Raw genomic sequence first — 21,235 nt, 5'->3', positions numbered from 1 at the left:
CCCTGCCCACAGTGAGCTGGGCCCTCCCACATCAATCAATCAATATCCTAGTCTTCTGATACAGCCTATGTTGTGTCAAGTTTGATATAAAATTAGCCAGTACAGGGTGGAGAAATGGCTTAGAGGTTAAGAGCTTTGTCTGCTCTTCCGGAGGTCCTGAGTTCAATTCCTAGCAACCACATGGTGGCTCACAACCATCTGTAATGGGATCTGGTGTCCTCTTCTGGCTGCAGGCATACATGAAGGCAGAAAGCTGTATACATAATAAATATATCTTTAAAAAAAACTAGCCAGTAGAACATGCATACAGTAACAATAAATCAAACTTTTAAATTTTTTTATTTTTTATTAGATATTTTCTTCATTTACATTTTAAATGCTACGCCCAAAGCCCCCTATACCCTCTCCCCGCAATGCCCTCCACTCTTGCTTCCTGGCCCTGGCATTCCCCTGTACTGGGGCATATGATCTTCGAAATACCAAGGGCCTCTCCTCCCATTGATGGCCGACTAGGCCATCCTCTGCTACATATGCAGCTAGAGACACAGCTCTGGGGGTACTGGTTAGTTCATTGTTGATCCTTCTATAGGGTTGCAGATCCCTTTAGCTCCTTGGGTACTTTCCTCTAGCTCTTCCATTAGGGAGCCCTAATAAATCAAAATTTAAAAAAAAATTGAGACAGATTTTTTTCTCTCTCCACAGCCCATGAAGACCCATGTTTAATCAATGGCATACCTGTAAAGAGGTCAGAGGGCAGCCTTCAGGAGGTCAGAGGGCAGCCTTCAGGAGGTCAGAGGGCAGCCTTCAGGAGGTCTGAGGGCAACCTTCAGGAGGTCAGAGGGCAGCCTTCAGGAGGTCAGAGGGCAACCTTCAGGAGGTCAGAGGGCAGCCTTCAGGAGGTCAGAGGGCAGCCTTCAGGAGGTCAGAGGGCAACCGTCAGGAGGTTGTTCTTTCCTCCCACCATGTGGGTCTTGAGGATTGGATTTTGATCATCTTAGTGAACTTGGCGGCAAGCACCTCTACCCACTTAACCCTCTCATGAGCCCCAAAACTGAAACCTTAAAACCACATCCCATTCACTTAGAGCAGTGGCATTCCCTCTTCCTAATGATGCGACCCTTTAATCTAGTTCCTCATGCTATGGTAACCCCAACCATAAAATTATTTTCACGGTTACTTCATAACTGTAATTTTGCCACTGTTATTAATCGTCATGTAAATATCTGTGTTTTCCGATGGTCTTGGGCAACCCCTGCCTTAGGGAGATCCTAGGATAGAAGGCTGATTTGGGATTAGAGGGATGGAGAGAGAGGCAGAGTCAGTTCTCACACTATCTTGCTATGATGTGCATCAGGCCAAGAGGATGAAACTAGATTAGACGTATCTACCTTTAAAAAAAAGATGGTGTTCCGTAGGCAGAAAGAGCAGCAGTAATTAGATCACATCCTGCCCATGTACAAACTAGATGCTATTAAACCCCATATTACCTTAATTTGTTTATATTCATGCCTTTAGGTAAGGAGGCACAGGTCCCAGTCCTTCTGGGGACTGGGGAATCTGTCACATTAGTCTGTACTTGTTTCTGCTTTTGCACAATTGGGGTAGTTAAGATTAGAGTTTCAGATCTTAGTAGGAACATTCCTGACATCCTGGAGGCAGGAGGATCAAAGTTTGAAATCACCCTTGGCTACAGAGCAAATTCAGGGCCAGCCTGTGCTACTTGAGGCTATCTCTAAACAAACACCCACATTCCGTGAAAGCTCACATATTGATTGATAGTGTTTTGTTTAAGGGGTAGTTTAGAAAGAGGTTCCACAGGCCTCTAAAAAATAACAGGACAAATGAATGAAGGGTTGAGGGTATTAACCCCGCAGAAGTGGAGGTCATTGGACAGCTTGTGGGAGTCGGTTGTATTTCTACAGTGTGGGTCCCAGGGATCAAACTCAGATGGTCAGGATCTTTTACTTGAGTGGATCCACGCAGGATCTTTTACCGGATGAGCGGTCTTGCAGGGTCCCAACCTGTCTTTTGAGGCAGGGTCTTTCATCGAACTGGGCCGCCCTGGTTTAGACTGGCTGGCCAGCAAACTCAATCCTCCCAGCTGCTCCTTGGGTGCTGCTGTGTCTGGTTCTTAGTCCTTGTGTGTGTTGTGGTAATCACTTTACCAAATGAGCCAGCTCCCAAACCTTGTTTGTTTGTTTCCAATGGGGACTCGTGTAGCCTAGACTGACCTCAAACTGTCACCTCAGTTAATCAGATGAACAGCTGATAATGTGATAGGAGTTTAGAATATAGATTTTAGAGCTACTCTGCTTAAGAAAGAAAAGCCTAAGAAAGAAAGTAAATTTAGAGGCATAGAAGACCTTGGTCTGCAGATGACAGTCATATTCAGTTTGGTAGTCAAAAGGTGGGAAAGGGGCTGAGGATGTGGCTCAGTGGATAGGGAGCTTGCCTGGCATGTAGGAACTCAAGGGTTCGGTTCCCAGTAGGTGCACAAAATCAGACTTCATGATGTGATCTTGCATTTCACATACTCAAGAGGTGGAGGCAGGAGGATTAATAGTTAAAGATCATCCTTAGCTACATACTGCGTTCTAGGCCAGTTTGGGCCATATGAGATCTTGTCCTAAAGACAAATGGGCTGGGGAGGGTCAATAACGTGTTTGCCTTGCACGTATGAGGATCTGAGCTGGATTCCAGGCACCTGTAGTCAACACTGGGTGTGGCATCCCACATCTGTAATCCCAGTGTTGGGAGGGGGAGATAAGGATGTTTGGGGCTTGCTGGCCAGCCAGTTCAGGTGAATCACTAAGTTTCAGGTTCAGTGAGAAATCGTCTCAGAATTGAGGTGGGGAATGGTTGGGAAAGACACCCAATAATGTGTGACTGTATCTTCCAGATGTGTGTACACATGTGCTCAGGGAGCGGCACACAGGAACGCACACACGACAATCAAAGCATGGAGGACAGTCTTCTCTTTGAAGCAGGGTATGGCAGAATACTGTTAGGACTCTCTCCGACTAGCAGACAACAGTGTGCGTTCCCAGTTAATGGGCAGAGGAAATGACTTAGCCTCCAAGACGCACACTTGTGACTCAGGGGTTGGGATAACCAGGTGAAGAAAGGTCCAGACGTCTAGGCAGGTAAGGAAACAAAGAGGTGGAGCAACCCAAGACTCCTGGGTGAGGGTGCAGGAGAGTGGACCCAGGAGGAAGGAAAAGCACATGTGAGCTGAGGCGGGGGTGTGTGTGTGTGTGTGTGTGAGTGTGTGTGTGTGAGTGGGTGAGTGTGTGTGTGTGTGTGTGAGTGGGTGAGTGTGTGTGTGTGTGTGTGTGAGTGTGTGTGTGTGTGAGTGGGTGAGTGTGTGTGTGTGAGTGGGTGAGTGTGTGTGTGTGAGTGTGTGTGTGTGAGTGTGTGAGTGTGTGTGAGTGTGTGAGTGTGTGTGTGTGTGTGAGTGGGTGAAGGTGGAGGGAAGAGGAATGAGAAAGAAGGGAGGTATGGCTGAGGATACAGAGAAAGAGAATGACAGGGCAAGGAGGGAAGGAGAGAAGTGCAGGGGGAGAGAGAGAGAGAGAGAGAGAGAGAGAGAGAGAGAGAGAGAGAGAGAGAGAGAGGTTAACTTCAGTTTTTCTCCACTGTTTATCCCCCAGCTCCATTTTTTCTGGTGGCAGAGTCTCTCACTGGCATAGGGTTCCTGATTCATGGAGGCTTACTGGCCTATTAGTCCCAGGGATCCTTCTGTCTTTGCCTCCCAGGGGGCTGGGATCACTCAAACTCACCAGCACACCTGTACCGTGGGGCTGGAGAGATGCTGAACAGTTAGGAGCACACGTTGCTCTTCCAGAGGACCTAAGTTCAGTTCCCAGCACCCACACGGTGGCTCACAAACACCCGCTCCAGATCCAGCACCTTGTGATGCACACATACAAACACGCACACAAAACACTCCTATATAGGTAACAGAAATATCTAAAAAAAAGCCTCACAAAACTTAGCTTCTTGTGCTTGCACCATCGAACACCTTACCAATGGTGCTATTCTCCCAACACCAATCAAAGACTCCTAAATGGATTTATTCCAACCTAGGGTCTCGCTCTCAGCGACAACGGCTTAGAAATGGAAGCAGAGTTAGAGTCTGGATTAACCGTTGCCCATACACGATCCTATTCTTAAGATATTTTCCCTCCATTATTAAATAGTCTGGGCTGCACAGGCTCATAAAACCAAACTGCCTAGGACAAGAACAGGTACAAGCCTGTAATCCCTGCGCTCCGGAGGCTGAGTAGGGGGAATCACAGTTTTGAGGTCAGCCTCAGCTACAGATGAGCCCCTGTCTCCAAAGAGGGTGGTCAAACGCTGTGGGTAGCTGGTTCTAAGGAAGAACCATAGAGTCTGCCCATGAAGTGAATTAAGTTCAGGTCGGATGGGAGTTTGGTAAATATACGCAGCCTTTTCAAGAACCTTTTATTTCCTCTCTAGAATGCGTTACCATAGAGATTGGTTTGCTTGCTGGGGAAAGAAAGCCCGGCTTTTACTTTTTACCGGCCTGACACTCTGGGGGTTTGGGGGTGGGTTCATCAGAAGGCAGGGACTCGAAAACCCGACTGCTTACTTCTCTGGGTTAGTTCAGTTGCATGCAGGTTCCTATCCACAAAACCACCACCTCTCCATTTACATCCTTCATCTTGTTTAGCTGGTCCATATGCCGCACTTCCTCTGAGTCTAGCCACTTTGTCAATCGAATACACCAGTTGCACAGGGCACATCCGACACTCGATCACTGCGGGAAGTCTTCCCTTGGAACTTGCAGGATCTAGTGTGTACCCACGCGCGCACGCGCGCACGGTTCTTGGGGTTTCATGCAACACCCTGGCTTCCATCAGGAGCTTTGAAAAGTCCGACACTGAAGAAACAATCGGTTCCCCCAAATCGTCGCACAAGCAAATCAGTTGGTTCTGAGATTGTGACTAAGAACCAGCTCCGACTGCGCCGCTTGTGTGTGCGTGTGTGTCGTCTACGTGTGTGGGGCGGTGGTGGCCACGGTGGTGTCTGTTTCAAGGCTCCCCGCCGGCTGCAGGAACCTTGCAGCTCCCCCAGACCCCCTTGCGCGCGCCCAGGACAAGCGCGGTCCGCGTAGCGCCGTGCTCGGGCGCGCGCACGCACGCACACACGCAAGCGCGAGGCCGCGCAGGGCCGGGCCGGCAAGGCGGCGGGCGCGCGCAGCTCGGGAGGCGGCGGCGGAAGCAGCGAGGGCGGCGGGCGTCCGGCTGCGAGCGCGGCGGCTCCGGGCTGGGCCAGCCAGGGGCGGCTCCTGGCGGCGGCGCGGCCGAGCGCTCGGTTCTACGGTTCCAGCCCGTGGTCTCCGGCCCAACGCCTGCGCCGCGCACTCGGCGTCCCGGCTCGGACCCCGGCGCCCAGCCCGTGGCCGTAACCTTGAGGCGGCGGCGGGGCCGGGCCGGGCCGGGCTGGGGGGCGGCGGCACTGGATCCGAGGCCGGCCGGCCGCTGGCGGGAGATGTCGAACCCCGGGACCCGTAGGAACGGCTCCAGCATCAAGATCCGTCTGACAGGTAGGCACGACAGGGCCGCGGCCCTCGCGCCCCTAGACTGTCCCAGGGACCCTGCGGACTCCCGCCCCGCCCCCTCCCCCCCCCCCCCCCTTGCACCGGCCGTTGTCCCGGGACCGCTGCACCCCCTACGGCGTGCGCCCCTCGCTCGCGCTCCCGGCCCCGCCCCCCGGGTGCTCTGCAGGCGCCGCCCCTGCCGCCCCGTCCCCTCCCTCTGCATCAGGGCCCGCCCCTGGCACATCAGGACACGCCCCGCTGCGGCAGCCCCGCCCTCCCTCTGCATCAAGCCACGCCTCTCCGATCTGCAGACTCGCCCCCTTAACTAGGCTCAGCCCTCGACTCTTCTGCAGACTCCCCCTCCCCCTCACAGGCTCCACCCCTTGACTACTTTGTAGCTTTGGCGACCCGCCCTATGGCTCCTCCCTCTGCATCATTCCCCGCCCCCTGCTTGCTCTGCAGGCCCAGGCAGCTGCCTTTTCTGCATTAAGCCTGGCTTGCTGTTCATCCCTCTATCATAGATTCCACCCCTGTGGCTGATTCTCTTGGCCCCGCCTCTGGCTCCTTTCTCTTCAGGTTCTTGCCTATCCCCCCCTGCCCACACTACTCTATCTGCCCACACCTACCATCAGTTGCATATGGGCCACGCCCCCTAGCTTTCTCCCTCTGCCCCTAACTTTACCCTTCTGGATCAGGTCCCGCCCCCTAGCTCCTCCACTACAGGACTCCCCCCCCCCCTCTCCTTTCTGCCCCACACCTACCCTCAGCTGCATATAGGTACCACCCCTCGGGGCCCTCCACCGGTCCCCTCTAGTGTCCTCTCTTGACACCGCCCCAGCACCCTCTGATCCACACCTACCCCCCTGCCTGCTTTTCTTCAGGCCTTGTACATAGCCACACACCTTTCAACTTCATGTAGATCCCGCCCCCTCGCTGCACCTCCACCGCTCTTTCCACCCCTACCTCACATTTTCATCATCCATCTCTTCACTCTCATCCTCCTTCTACCTGCTGTTCCCCTCTAGGCCCACCCCTCACCATCCTCCCGCCTGTCCCCTCCCTCTTTTCCCTTGCAGCTTCTCATCACTTCATCTCTCTCTCCTTTCTTTCTTCCCACTCTCTCACATGAACATTATCTACCTTCTCCCTTCTCTCTCTGGGTCCCTTCGAATCATCCCACCCCCTACTCGTTTGCCTTGCTTCTCTTTGCTCTCCCACCGCCTCACCCACTCCTCATCTCCATCTCTCTAGTTTCCCCTCTCCTCTCTTGGCTCCGCCCCCTCTACTGTTTTCAGCCACGCCCCCGTCCCTGCTTGATCCCGCCCTCACTTATCTTTCAGTCCCGCCCACTCGCTTCTGTCTTACAGCCTCCACCCTTAAGTCGCAAATTCCTCAATCCTGTCTGGGACCAAACGTCTGTCTCCCAGTCTTGTTCTCACTTCCCCCACCTCATCAGTGGTCCAGACCTCTCCAGTCTAGTCCACTTCCGTTCTCCCCGAGGCCAGGCCACTTAGTACTCCAGAGACGAGTCCTTGGTTCCTACCTCCTCTGCAATGCCTTCACCCCTCGCCACATCCTTGAGTCCCCCCTCCCACACAAGCTGAGCTGTGGCAGCTGCTCTAGTGCAAGGCGCCTTGTTCCCCTCAGTCTTCAGAGGAATGTTCAGGTTTGCTAAGTGCTCTGTAGTGCCACCTTCAAAGGTGAGCGCAGAGCTTGCTGTGGGTCTGACAGCAGCAGGGCAGTTTGCATGCAGGCAAGGGGAGAGCTCTCTGTCATAGCTGTCCCTCTTCGTGGGTCCGGAGTCTGGACCACTGCCCTCAGCTTCCTCTTTCTTTCTCCCTCTCCTTTCTCTGCAGACCTTACCAGTGTGAATCCATCCCTAAGGCTGCATGCATGGCAGGGTTGGCAGAGGGCCTGCTTTGGGGCTTTCCAGCTCAGAAGAGGAAATACATCGTTAAGTCTGAGGCCTTGCAGGGAGTTCCCTGGATTTTTCTGTTCCAAGGCAGTGTGTTGGGGACTAAGACTTCTGCTTGTCCTTTCAGGCAGAGCCTTAGGGTAAGACCTGTGATCATGGTGGAAATTCTTGGAAAGTTTCTTGTGTTTAAGAAAAGATTGATAGTTTTCCCTGAAGATGTGGGAGCAGATAACGGTGTTTGCACTAGAACCCAGACCCCGGTCATATTGGCCATCTTTGCCTCTGGACAGATACTGGAAGAGACTTGCTCAGTGGACATGCGAAGGGCATGTGTTAGTTAGGAAGTTAGGTTCTTTGACAGTCATCTTTGGGAAAGTTTGCTGCTCATTGACACTGGGCTATGACTTCAGATATGATCCAGGTTGCTTTCAGCCTTCCCGCTAAAGTGACTGACTTGGGGAGTTTCAGTAGAAATGAGATCAGTGGCTTAATTGTGGAATTTGTGGCAGGTATCTATTAACAGATCCTGGTCAACTGGTTAATTTTGGTATTGCAGACTTGGAAAGTGTCAGAGTTTTGGATGGCTTTTGATGGGGAAGGACTAGGGATGGGTGTTAAAGCTCATGGTCTGAGAGCATCTGTGAGCGTCATCATAGGATTGGGGGTTGCTGGATGGTGTGCCTATGTGATGACAATCGTGAAACTCTTGGAACCAGCCATTTTATTGAACATGAGGTAGGCTTGCCTTCATCTCTCTGCTGTGACAGGAAGTGAGGACAGTTGGGTAGCAGTCTCTCCAGAGATAAATACTGTTATGGAGTCTATTTATGAATTTGTATTTGGGGAAAGATGACTTTTTAAGAATGAGAGCTATTGAAGCTGGGGAGCTGGCTCAGTCAGGAGTGTGTCTGCCCAGAAAGCATGAGACCTGAGCTGGAACCCTGCACCCACTTAAAAATTGAACGTGGCTGGCTGGGAGCCTCACCTGATCAGCGAGCCCCAGGTCCTGGTAAGAGATCGTATCTGAAGGGAAAAACCAAGGTTATGGCTCCTGAGGTTGACCCTCTGGCTTGTGTGCATACGTATACAGGTGTACCTGCGTGCACACCAACCAGAGTACATAGACAGAATAAAAAACAAGATGCCTGTTTGTAACCTTGGTGTTGAAAACCACACAGCACCAAGACGTTGAAGACACTGGAGTGGTGTCAAGTGTTGGGAACTTTGTAGTTTACAGTTGATGGCCTTTGGGGAGCAGAGCCTGTCAAATCAGGGCACCCTGGTCAGACTAGCAGTTGCATGATGTGCAGCCAGGGTCTCCTGATGGTACAGGGCCTTAGTTTCCTCATTTGAATGCGATTTCAGCCCCATTATAAGTGTCTTTGATCTCCCACACGATCCATCAGAGTGGTTACCTACTTGCTTCCCGTTACTGTTGGCCTGTGTGTGTGCTTTCTGCTCTCAGCCCTGAGACTCAGAAGTTTGTGTGAAAGGGCACTACTTTGGTTTAATGTGTGTCAAGCCTTAATTTGGTGCATTAGTGTTGTATTGATGCCCCCGCCCCCACCAAGTTGTTGAATAATATGACAAAGTGCTTTGGAGAGCTGCTCTGTGCAGTAGAAAAGAATGGTTGAGTTTCTGTATTTGAATTATGTAATTTTAATGACTGTCTTTGTGGTATTTCCTAGGAACTGTTTCATGAGGCTTAGAGTCAGTATGTGCAAAATCTAGTAGTCAGTCTTGTTAGCTTTATCTTGTAGACATCTTAAGAGTTCACTGGAGAGTGCAACCTTTTTGGAAATTTGGATATTTGTTTTTAAGATTTTATTTATTTATTTATTATATGTAAGCACACTGCAGCTGTCTTCAGACACCCCAGAAGAGGGCATCAGATCTCATTATGGATGGTTGTAAGCTACCATGTGGTTGCTGGGATTTGAACTCAGGACTTTCAGAAGAGCAGTCAGTGCTCTTAACTGCTGAGCCATCTCTCCAGCCCCGGAAATTTGGATATCAAATTCAGCCAGAGTTGTGGTCCACAGATCAACCCCAGGCTCCGAGGGTGCCACGCTGCTCTTGAGAAAACTCAGATTTCTTTCTGCCACTGAGCAGTTAGTTGAGGTTCCAAATGCCTCAGCTTTTTGGGGGGTCCGGTTTTATCTTTTTAAAAATCTTTTTGGATTTAGTTGTTTTATGTGTGTGAATATTTTGCCTGCATTTATGTGTGTGTACCATATTCGTCCCTGGGGCTCCTGAAGGTCAGAATAGGATATCAGTTCCTCTGGAGTTAACAGTTTTGAGCTACTCTGTGGGTTCTGGGAATCCACCTGGAGCCTTTGCCAAGAGTAGCAAGTGCCTGGGACCACTGAGTGTGACCACCTCTCCAGTCCATCCCTCAAGGTCACTTGGACCTTCTTGTGTTGTCTTGCCTTTTGGAGCCAGGACTGTGTCCCATGAAGAGCGATTCTAATTGCAAGTAGAGAAAGGAAAGAAACCTGGCTTACAAGTTGGTGTAGGTGTGCAACAAGGTCCTGTTGAACCAGAGCGAGATAGTTGTAGTCATACTTGCTAGTACTTTCATTTAGCCAGTCATGAGCTGGACACAATGGGCCTAATTGATTCAAAGTGGCTCTTAAGAAAGACCAAGGGAACTGTTAGGAGTGCTGACTGACTTGTTTGCTCCAGCAGAGAACCTGGACTAGCAGAACTTTAATTTGACCACGGTACCATGGGCAGAGATGACCCGGTAGCTTGAGAGAGCATCTGACAGCTTATAGTCGCCATCCGCTCACTTCCAAGTATGCTTTCCTTAGGGTCCTCCTCAAACCCCAGGTGCAGGAAAAGCTGTGCATGCAGGAAGCCTTTCATGAGCTTTATTCCTGTCTGTATTTTTAAGTAGTTGTGAATCTACAGCAAGCTAGAGTTTCCCCTCTTGGTGGGTGGGTTCATGTGGTGTGTGCACAGGCGTTTACATGTGTGTGGAGGGCAGGAGCAGCATCTGGTGTTTTCTTCCATCTCCACTCTGATTTTTAAGACTGGATCTCTCACCGAACCTGGAGTGTGCTGATTCCAGCAGACTCGCTGGCCAGCTCAGGATCCCCGGTCCCTGCTCACCTCCCATCCCTTCTGGGGCCCAGCACTGGGACAGCAGAATAAGCAGACGTTTTAAATTCATATGTGTGTGTTTGTGTTCACGTGTGTGTATGTGAGAGAGACAGACAGGCATAGTCTGGGACTTTACCTCTCTCGTGTGAGAGCTCGCACTTTGAGCTCAGTGGCGTCCCGAGCCTGTTGCTTCTTCAGTGCTTTCTTACGGACTGGAAAGGCTCACACTGCAGTGCTTCAGCTCTGCACAGGTTCCTGGCTAACTCTCAGCTAGCTGGGCTGCCTGTGCAACACACTCGTGACACTGGATAAAAGTTAAAATAGCCCAGTCATGGCCCAGCTCTCACCCCAACAAAACAATCTATCTTCACAATGCTCTTGGTTTTCTGGCTCAGGATTCTTACATGGGTCGGGTATTTTTGTAATTTTAAAACAATGTTGAAAGTTAAAGTTTTGTTTTGTTTTTGTTTGAGACAGGGTAGCCCTGTGTAGTGGAACTTACTCTATAGACCAGGCTAGCCTCAAACTCAGAGATCTGCCTGCCTCTGCTGGGATCAAAGGTGTGTGCCACCACTGCCCAGCTAAAGTTAAATTATTTTAAACAAATGTAGAATTTTAAAAAGTCCATTTTCATCACTGAACCATTCACATGCCGGCCATTCACACGCCGGCTGTCGGTGGTTTTGTAGATGAGCTGTATGTAGGGAAGCCGTGGTTTTGTAGATGAGCTGTGTGTAGGGAAGTCACAGCTTACACTTGCTTGTTGACAGGTGCTCTTCCCTCTTCCTTGCCCTCTCCCTGACGAAAGGAAGGTTCCTGTGGCCAGTTAAAGGAGAGCCTGAAGGAAGTGTCTCAAAACCAGAGCCGCCCTTAGATTCGGGCATCTTCTTCTTCAAATGCTAGAATTACTACTGAGGCTCTAGACCAGATCTAACCCTATTAGATATTTGAATAAAATGAAATATTTCTACATTTCTGGGTTAACGGGAGTGGGTGGAAGCTGTTTACTGTTTTAAAACAAGGATTAAGTGATGGGAGGTTGCTGGAGCTGCTGCTACGCCCCATCTGTAATTCCAGCTGCGGGCACCTCCATTGCAGCTGAAAGGAGTTGTAATTGGATGAGGAATGTCGCTGCATCAAGTGTCACCAGGCAGAAACCCAGGCTGTTGGCTGATGCAGTTCTGAAGTTTTAAGCAGCTCGCAAATCCAACTTGGATGTTGCCCTAGGGAGCAGAACCTAGGGCCGCTTTGGTTGGAGCTGGCGGCCGGAGTCTCTGTAGACCATCTCTGGAGGCGGTGGTCCTTTCTGGTGCTGTAGTCGGTGACTCAGGAGTCAGGTGTGAATCCCTGGAAGCACTTGGGTGAAGGAGGGGATGTGTGGAGTTAGCATCTTGCCATGACTAGTGTTTTCATATCTGAGACGGGAGACATCTCCTCTTTCATACCACTCAAAGCCTGACCAGAGTGGGTTAATATTTCAGCGAAGAGTTGTGATTTATTTATAGTATAGGTAGGGTAATGTAAACACAGGGTTATAGGTGACAGTTATGTCACCCTCCCTTCTTCCCTCCCTTCCTGTCTCACGTAGTCTGGTAGGGTAGAGTGGTACAGCTTTCTCTTCATCAGAGCAGAGCTTATAACTTTGTCCTTGTTGCACGTGACTTTGTGGTCTGAGGAGGGCCAGGGCGTGTAGTGTGTAGAGGGGTCACTGAAGGGTGGGGCTCTGTTGGTGCCTTGTCCACACTGGGGTCAAACTTGATGGTGTGGCTGCTCTGCTCCTGTAACTAACCCCCACACCCAGAAGGGAGCCCAGCAAACTCATTGATTCCCTAAGCCGCACTTTGGTTGTCAGGGGTGGTGGTGTCTGTGTCTGCCCGGAGGGAGGGTTCCCTGACGACCCCCAACTCATATGTAGCTCCTTCCTGAATGCCTTGATCACAGCGACAGCACGAGCTGCGTTTTGATCTATTCAGGGCTGGGCATCAGACCCAGGCCTCCTGCGTGCCAGGCAGGCCTTCCATCTGCTGAGCTCGACTCCTGCCTCTTCCATTTCTCTCTGTGCTGCTGGGGGTTGTCCAGGGCCTTGGCCACTCTAGGCAGGTGCTCTGCCCTTGCTAAGCTGCATCTCTATCCAGCTGTTAGTCCTCACACCTACACACCCAACTAGACCATGATTCTCAACCTTCCTGATGCGGTGACCCTTTAATACAGTTCCTCATGTTATGGTGACCCTCCCCCAACCATAAAGTTATTTTCATTCCTACTTCAAAACTGTAATGAATCAATCATAGTGTAAGTATCTGATATGCAAGACATCTGATATGTGACCCCTGTGAAAGGTTGCGCACCCACCCCCCAAGTTGAGAAGAACTGAAATAGACAATAAAGGCAATGCTGCACTTTGAGACGGAAGACAGTATATGGAGCTTTTTGGTAAACATGGAAGATAACATTCACACACAAACATTGCTTTTCTGTGTATTCAGAAAGTTTGCTGGCACAATAGTGTTGATGAGTCCAAATGAGCAGCTCTGTGTGTGTGTCGGTCGGTGTGTGTGTGTTGAGGGTGAGAGTGTTGTGTCTTAACACTGTCCACTTTACGTTCTTGAGACAAGTTCTCACCACTGAGCCAGGAGCTTGGTGGGTGGCTTACCAGTGCCACTGGTCCACCTGTCCCCACCCTCCACAGTCGTGGGTTGCAGGTGCTTGTGTGGCCATGCCTGGCTTTTTCTGTCCCTTCTGGATTCTCATGTGTACACGCTCAGCGTGTTCACTGAGCCATCCCCCAGCCCCAGCATCGACTTTAGTGGTGAAGCTGTGGACATATGATCAGGAGCAATTAGTTCAGTGGTGGATTTGATCATGCTTGTTGTTAGCTGGAGAAGGATGTCAGAGAGTGGGAAATGAGGCAGCTGTTACTTTTAGATTGAGTGTATGTTGTGTTTGGAGACAGGTTTCCTGTAGCCAAGGATGACCTTGAACTCTTGATGGGGAGCCCCCATCTCCCATGGCTGGGATTTTACAAGCATGATTATGTTTTTTAAAAAATCTAAAAGGTCAGCTAAAACTCCATTCCAAGTAGTGCAGACTGTGAGTAAAGTAGCAGATGGACAGTTTCTCTCTGGTAAAAACTATGAGGTGATATACAGTGGGGCAGGCAGATGTGAGCTGTGTGGCTTTGGTAGTGTGTGAGGTGTGTTCAGAGGGAAGGGAAGGGGCAGGAATGGGGCATGCAGGGGCATGATGGAGACCATAGCAAAGAGAAGATGGTGGCTTACAACCTGGGAAACGGCACTCTATTTCTCCTACAGCGTCTTCCATCCTCTCGTTATTCCCTCCATCCACTCACCCTCCATACAGCACCCTCACTTCTTTGAAACAGGGTCTCATTGTGTAGCCCTGGCTGTCCTGGAACTCACTCTGTAGACCAGGCTGGCCTCGAACTCAGAAATCCGCCTGCCTCTGCTTCCCGTGTGCGGGGATTACAGGCGTGTGCCACCACTGCCCGGCTGAACTCTTCTCTTGTTTGGACCATTTATTTATTTATTCAGGGACATCTCTGACTTATTTCTGTGAAATACTCTGCATTTCCATCTGAGGTGCTAGGTGTGAAGTGTTAGCAGTCTTTTAAAATCAGTGTCAGTGTATGTCTGTGCTGAACCTGAAGAGTTTGTTTTACGTTTATTTTAGTGTGTGGGCGGTGAGGTTGTGGGATTGGACACACACATGGAGGTCAGAGAACACCTTTGGGAGTCAGTTCTCTCCTTGTACACGTGGTCCTAGGGATTGAACTTAGAGCCTTAGGCTTGACAACAGGTGTCTATACCCACTGCATGGGTTGTTGTTTATTTTAATTTTTGAAGCGCCTAAGGATATTTTAATATCTGAGTCCATAAAAGCAGAGAAAGTGGTAGCTCCTACAGTCTTCAATTTTACTTCTTAGATCTTTGGGATAAAATCCAAAGCTGTGCTCATTTGCACTTCTGCATCTGTTACGGTTTTGTTACAGGAGTGCAAGATGGCACTTGTTGGTGAGACTTTTGCTTCAGGTCCAGTCCACCACTTCACAGTGTCTCTTAGTTTCCAGGGAGCTGCAGGCAGCACCACACAGGAGCCTAGCTTACACAGAGCTTTTTTCTGTGTGCACTTTTATTTCTAGGTTAAAAAATAGCATGTGATTTATTTTATTCCCTGGAAACACATTGTACCAGAGAGAAAAAGCATGTTCTCTCCCGCCCGTCCTAAGTGAGGAGCAGCCTCCTGTGAGGATGCGGGATACAAGGAGATAGATATACTTAACTGCGGAGCGAGGCTCTAATCAGAGCACTTAGTGGTCATGTATAGAAAAGAGCTGTGTTTAATCAACGTACCCCTCTTAGGTCTTAGAGACGATAACTTTCATTTAGAAATTTATTGCACGGAAGTCAAAGGACACTTGGGATGTCAGTTCTTTATTCCCACCAGGTGTTCTGGGGATCGAACTCACGTTGTCCTGTTTGATAGCAAGCACCTTTATTGACTGAGCATCTTGCCAGCCCAATACTTATAAACTGAAGCGGTCTTCATTATTTTTTAGAAGCCCTTTTTTCCTCTCTGCAGTTGTGCAAGATTGGAAACTTAATGTAGATGCTTGTTATTTATTTCGTTTTACTATTTAGTCTAGACTGGCCTTGAACTTAAAACCCTCTTGATTCAGCTACCTGAGTGTTTGCATTACAGGTGTGTGCCTTCGTGTGTGATGCTTACTCGATGCTTTAAGCATGGCATGGCTTCAAGGTATTGATTGATTTGTCTGTTTATTTATCTTGTGCTAGGAATCCAACTTAAAGCCTTGAGCATGTTGGACAAATGCTCAGCCCTTTACTGTGGGATTCTAGGCAGGGGCTCTACCACTGAGCCACGCCCCAACCCCTCACTGGGGGATTCTAGGCAGGGGCTCTACCACTAGCCACGCCCCAGCCCCTTACTGGGGGATTCTAGGCAGGGGCTCTACCACTGAGCCATGCCCCCAGCTCCTCACTGGGGGATTCTAGGCAGGGGCTCCACCACTGAGCCATGCCCCCAGCCCCTCACTGGGGGATTCTAGGCAGGGCCTCTACCACTGAGCCACACCCCAGCCCCTCACTGGGGGATTCTAGGCAGGGGCTCCACCACTGAGCCACGCCCCCAGCCCCTTACTGGGGGATTCTAGGCAGGGGCTCTACCATTGAGCCACGCCCCTAGCCCCTTACTGGGGGAGATTCTAGGCAAGCACTCTGCTATTAAGCTATATCCCTAGCCCTCAAAGGGTCTTTTTGATTCTCTTTTGCTCACAGAGGGAATTAAGCCTCCTTCTGCATTCTTTATCTCATTAAATTTCCCAGTTGCCCTCATCCAGATCGTCCCTCATACTGGGTTTATCCCCGGGGCCTCTGTCTCTGGTGCTGATGTTTATCTGTGCTCTGTCCTCTTCTTGCACCCCCATCTTGGTTGAAGCTGGATCGTCTTTTGCTTGCACAGCTGCACCTTTCCCTGTCTAATATAGATGCTCTCCAGTCACTTAATCCATCACTACCATGTAACTTACCTTCACGGTGTCAAAGATACTCAGAGTGATTACAGCAGGGTATGGCAGTACCTGCCTGCAGTTCCAGCACACAAGACATACAGGCAGGAGAACCACCAGTTTCAGACTAGTTGGGCCACATAGTAAGACATTTTAAAACAAAGCAAAGCTCAAGAAAAGGGGGTGTGGGGAAGGAGGTTATAACCGGCCTTGCCCCCGCTCGTTTAGAGCAGAGCTGGGTGGAGCCTGGCTGCTGACTCACCTGTTCTCCTGCTTCAGCCCTTGCCCTTGCTGCCCTGACCCCTCCTATAACAGGTCTGCTAGGCTGGTCAGTGGTCTGTGTCACCGAGGTAGAGCCCTCCATAGGCTGATGACTTAGTGATGGCCAGAAACAAGCTGAATCACATCCGGGGCAGCCGCACAGGACCGTACATCCCACACCCAGGAAGCCAGACTGAAGACTTGTTTGTGCCAGTTTGAGACTTGTTTGTGCCAAGTAGGCTCTGGATACAGAAGTCTCCTGAGTTGGGCTCTCTGCTTCTGTGTATTGAACTGGCCCTTTCCTAAAGAAGAGAGTAGCTTTCGTGTGTTTGTGTGTTGATGTAGGTATTTTTTTATTTAGTGTGTTTTGTTTAGTGCTTATGTGCGTCTATGTGTGCATGTACATATGAGTGCGTGTGGAGGTCTTCCTGACAGTCTTTCACAGACCCAGAGCTCACTGCCGGCTAGCCAGCTTGCCCCAGGATCCCGTCTCGGCCACCCAAGCACCTGGGCTACAGGCAACAGCTACTCCTGCCCACCTCTGTAGGTGGGTTCTGCGAATCCAAACTTGATCCTCATGTTTGTGGGGAAGCTGCCTTATCTCCTGAGGCCGCTCCCCAGCCCTGAGTTGCTGTGTTTCAATCTGAACATGGCTGTGTAATAAGCAAGCATGTAGACCAGTGGCTCTCCAGCAAGGGCGTGCGCCTTCTCAAGAGCACCATGAGGTGCTCACTCGCACACATTCCCATCTGTCGTGCCTGTGCACGCCAGTGATGTGCAGTGGGTGGAAGCAGCTGCTCCGTGGCCCCTTTGCAGACCCCACATGGAAAATTCAGTTCAGATTGTGAGCGGTGACGGAGGAACCTGGGTGTCTGTTGAGAAAATGGTGGTTGTGTGTAATGTGGAGACCTGTCACTGTAAATCCTTGTTGTCAAGCACAGACATGATAGAAAATTGCTTTGTGGTTGGATCTATTAACCAAGAACAGGCCGCAGAAGGAAGCAGTGGGGTACTCCCTGCTGCACTGGCCCCAGTATCTGCTTTTCAGCTTCTGTGTCCTCAGCCCCTAGACTGTCATGGTCTGGAGGAGCAGCCTGGTTTTGAACTCCATATCAACAGGCTTGCATTGAGTCATCTCTGACTTCTACAGGTCAGGGTCCTGTGTGTGTGAGATTTGTGCACATGGTGTGCTTGTGGATTCCCTGTCCTCTTTGCTGCTCAGTACCTGTGACATCACTGTATCATAAGGGAGGATAATTCTGGGCTTGTGTGTGTGTGTGTGTGTGTGTGTGTGTGTGTGTGTGTCTATGTGCATGTATGTGTGCGTAGGTCTTGTGTCGTGGAGATACATACCATCTTGTACTTTGAGACAGGGTCCCTCAGTACATTCTCTGCCCTTCTTCACTCTCAGCTCCCAGCCTGCCTCTGAAGTGTACAGGGCCTCTTCCAGCAAAGATCACCTTTCCCCCTCTCTCCTAGGTCCTTCCTGACTGCTGTGAGAAAGGATACACTTCCAGCAGGATACTGCCTCACTCTGTATCCCATAATACTCCTGTTGACACTGGTGGCTGTAGGGCCAGAGACTGATTGCTTTTCAGTTAAATTCTCTGGCAGGGTTAGGGGCTGTCATTGACATTCACCTTGCTTTCAGTCTCTAGCAGAGGTTTGCTTTTGTTCTGGGTTTCATTTATAAGGTACCATTTTTTTCCAGTTATTTTTCAAAAGCAGGGTACTTTCAGATTTAAGTAGCAGAAAACCTAGCTTGAATTGGCTCAATAGGGAGACTTGGTCTGTTCATTAAAACATCCTGAAGCAGTTGGCCTGGGAGGGCCTGATTCCTCTCCGTTCTTCTTGTGGTCTCAGGTGGCAGGCAGTTAGGGCCAACCATGCATGATTCAGTTGGCAGAGTGCTTGCCTGCATGCCCGCCTCCATCCCCAGCACCATGGAAAGGAGGTGTGGTGGGGCTTGCCTGGAATCCCAGCACTTGGGAGGTGGATCCAGGCAGAACTTAAAGGTTATATTTGGTTACTCAAGGAGTTTGAAGTAAGCTTGGGCTACATGATCCTGTCTCAAAACAAACAAAAACCCTTCTCCTTGTGACCCCTAAACAGAGAAGGGTGGATGCTGGGAGTTGGTTTCTAGCTTTAGAGCCAACAAGAACTTAACAGTCAGCTTTGTGACTGCTGGGCCTTGGGGTCAAACACTCTTGAAGTACTGGCTTTCTGTGTGCTGGGTGTAAGGACAGCCAAGGCTCCATTTAGTGCTGGTCTGAAGAAGCAGCTTCTTTGTAGTGGTGTGAATGGAGCCAAAGACGTGTGTTTGTAGAAGTGCCATGAATCTTTGCTAGGGTTAGGCATGGTCTGTGTGAGTCTACTCCAGCGAGCTTTGTGTCATGACTATAAGTGTGTGAGTCTTTGTGTCATGACTATTACTGGTTTCTGGATTAAGTCAGGCATATTGGTCCATGGCTGTAATCCCAGCTTTCAGGATGGTGAGGCAGGAGGGTCTGCAGTTCGCGGCCATCATGGGCAACATAGGAGACCCTGTCTGAAAGCAGCCCGTGGTTGTCTGGTACTTTATTTGGGATACCTTTTGTAGTAGTAGGAATGCTGTTTGATGTTGCTTCTTTAGACAGAGCTGGGCATTTCCGAGGAAGAACACAGATCAGTACATGATCATTGTTCTAAGCTGAATTTAGCATGGGTTGAAAAAGATAATTTAGATTTTATGCAAAACTATAGGTTTTTGGTTTTGTTTTTGCTTTTTGGTAAATGATTGTAACCCTGCCTGATAAGCAGATTTCACCCAGACCTCCATGGAAGGAGAGAACTGACTTCTGCACGTCGCCCTCAGTTCTTCACATAGCTGCTGTGGCACAGGCTCACACAAATGCTAGAATCGCTTGGCATGATGGCACACACTCTAATCCCGCAAAGGCAGGTGGATCTCTGTGAGTTTGAGGCCAGCTTGGTCTACATAGCGAGTTCCAGGATACCCAGAGCTACATAGTGAGACAGTCTCAAAATAGCAACAAAACAAAATGAAATAAAAAACCCCAAAAGACCTAGAGTTCATGTCTTCCTTTTGACAGAGTCTCATTCTATAGGTCTAGCCTTGAACTTGGGGTAGCCTTGCTACCCAGCCTTTCAGGTACTGAAGACCAGGATGCCTAGCTTGTTGTTGTTGTGTGTGAACATTTATTTATTGATGTGTGCGTTTGTGTGCCTATGCTACAGCATCTGTGTGGATGTCACAGGGCAACTTGCAGAAGTCAATTCTTTCTTTCTACACTGGCCTGAGATTGAACTCAGGTGAGCATGGCCTGGGAGAGCCATCTTGAACCTTTTTCTTTTTCTTTTTTTCTTTTTTTCTTTTTTTTTTTTTTTTGAGACAGGGTTTCTCTGTGTAGCCCTGGCTGTCCTGGAACTCCCTCTGTAGACCAGGCTGGCTTCGAACTGAGAAATCCACCTGCCTCTGCCTCCCAAGTGCTGGGATTAAAGGCATGTGCCACCACCACCCAGCCATCTTGAACCTTTAGACCATCGGCTCTTAGTCTATGGGTCATGTGACCTTTGGGTGCTGGATGACCTCCCACAGAAGTTACCAAAAGGCCATTGGAAAACACAGATTTATATTATGATTCATAACACTAGCAAGATTATAGTATGAAGTAGCAACAAAAATTAGTTTTATGGTTGGCGGTCACCACCACATGAGGAACTGTATTAAAAGGTTTGCAGCATTAGGAAGGTTGAGAATCACTAGCCTCTCTCACCCTCTTACTGCCTTGGCCATATCTGCCTGCCTGTCTGCCTGCCTATCTATCTATCTATTGATTGACGATTGACAGGGCCTTGCTATGTAACTCTGGCTTGGAACTTGCCTCTGTCTGGGATCACAGACTTGCAGCATCATGCCCAGAAGCCTTGGCTACATTTAAAAAAGAACAAAAACAGAAACAGAAACAGAAGATGTGTGTGAGAGATAATTGGAAGCATCTGAGAGCATTGGGATGGAGGAGACATCTGCTCAGGCTGCTGGCACCTAGACATTCTCCATAGGTGCTGGGTGCTGTTCCGATTGCCTGATTTCAGGGAATCCACTGGGACTGCCTGAGAGTCACACTCCTGCCTTGTGTGCCACTGAAAAAGAGACTCTAGTGATGACAACACACCATTCATTGGAAGATATCAGACATGCCAAGTTATGAGTTGGTGGTAGATGGCGTATGGCTCCTTCCGACTTAAGGTCCTAAGAGTTGTTTGCATGTCACACATTAATGCCGTCTGTCCTCTGTGAGTGAGATCTCTTTCTTTTCTTTTCTTTGTACTAGACATTAGGTTTGGTCTTGTGAGTTGCAGTATTGGGAATTAACACGTTGACTTATCTTAGGGTTAGGTGACTGGGTTGGATGACACTCCAGACAGGCATGGGAACATCATTTGCTTTTCTGTAGTTTAGAAAAAAAAGATAGGTATATGAGCCATGTTTTCAGAAACTTGTAAGGATTGCGGATAGACCTGTTTGGAAGCTGAAGGCGGGGGAGGGGATGGTGCTGCCCATCACCTCTTTAGTGATTCAGGGTTGTTGGCAGAAAGCCTGCCCTGGAAAACTCCTTAGCTACCTCCAAACACTTGCAGCTTTGGAGAACAGTGGTGGTGTTTGGAAGCAATGTGTCGTAGTTGGGTTTCCACTGTGAGTTAAGCATGTGCTGTATGCTGCAGGGGCTGAGTGAGTCACAGGCTGCCTAGCAGCCGCTTAGTGTGGTGGAGTTGCTATAGGACATATTAAATGGTAAATATAGGCTGTCCTGGAACTCACCTGTAGACCAGGCTGGCCTCAAAC

General features: G+C 49.6%; 1 protein-coding gene across 5 annotated transcripts in view; it reads left to right on the top strand.

Moving 5' to 3' along the window:
* Window positions 1–5,170: 5,170 nt before the first annotated feature.
* The window catches only part of Smurf1 (SMAD specific E3 ubiquitin protein ligase 1), an 89,405-nt gene continuing 73,340 nt past the window's right edge, over window positions 5,171–21,235 (top strand). For 3 of the 5 annotated variants that reach the window (XM_011241017.2, XM_011241016.2, XM_006504884.2), the window contains exon 1: window positions 5,171–5,569. In XM_011241017.2, coding sequence (XP_011239319.1) covers window positions 5,515–5,569 — 55 coding nt within the window. In that variant the 5' untranslated portion in view covers window positions 5,171–5,514. The remainder of the gene's footprint in view (window positions 5,570–21,235) is intronic. The other 2 variants (NM_029438.3, NM_001038627.1) reach the window with 1 other exon arrangement.

This window comes from Mus musculus, chromosome 5 (assembly GCF_000001635.26).
Source record: "Mus musculus strain C57BL/6J chromosome 5, GRCm38.p6 C57BL/6J".
Classification (NCBI taxonomy): domain Eukaryota; kingdom Metazoa; phylum Chordata; class Mammalia; order Rodentia; family Muridae; genus Mus; species Mus musculus.
Note: the sequence above shows the minus strand (reverse complement) of the source record. Positions and strands in the feature narration are given on the sequence as shown.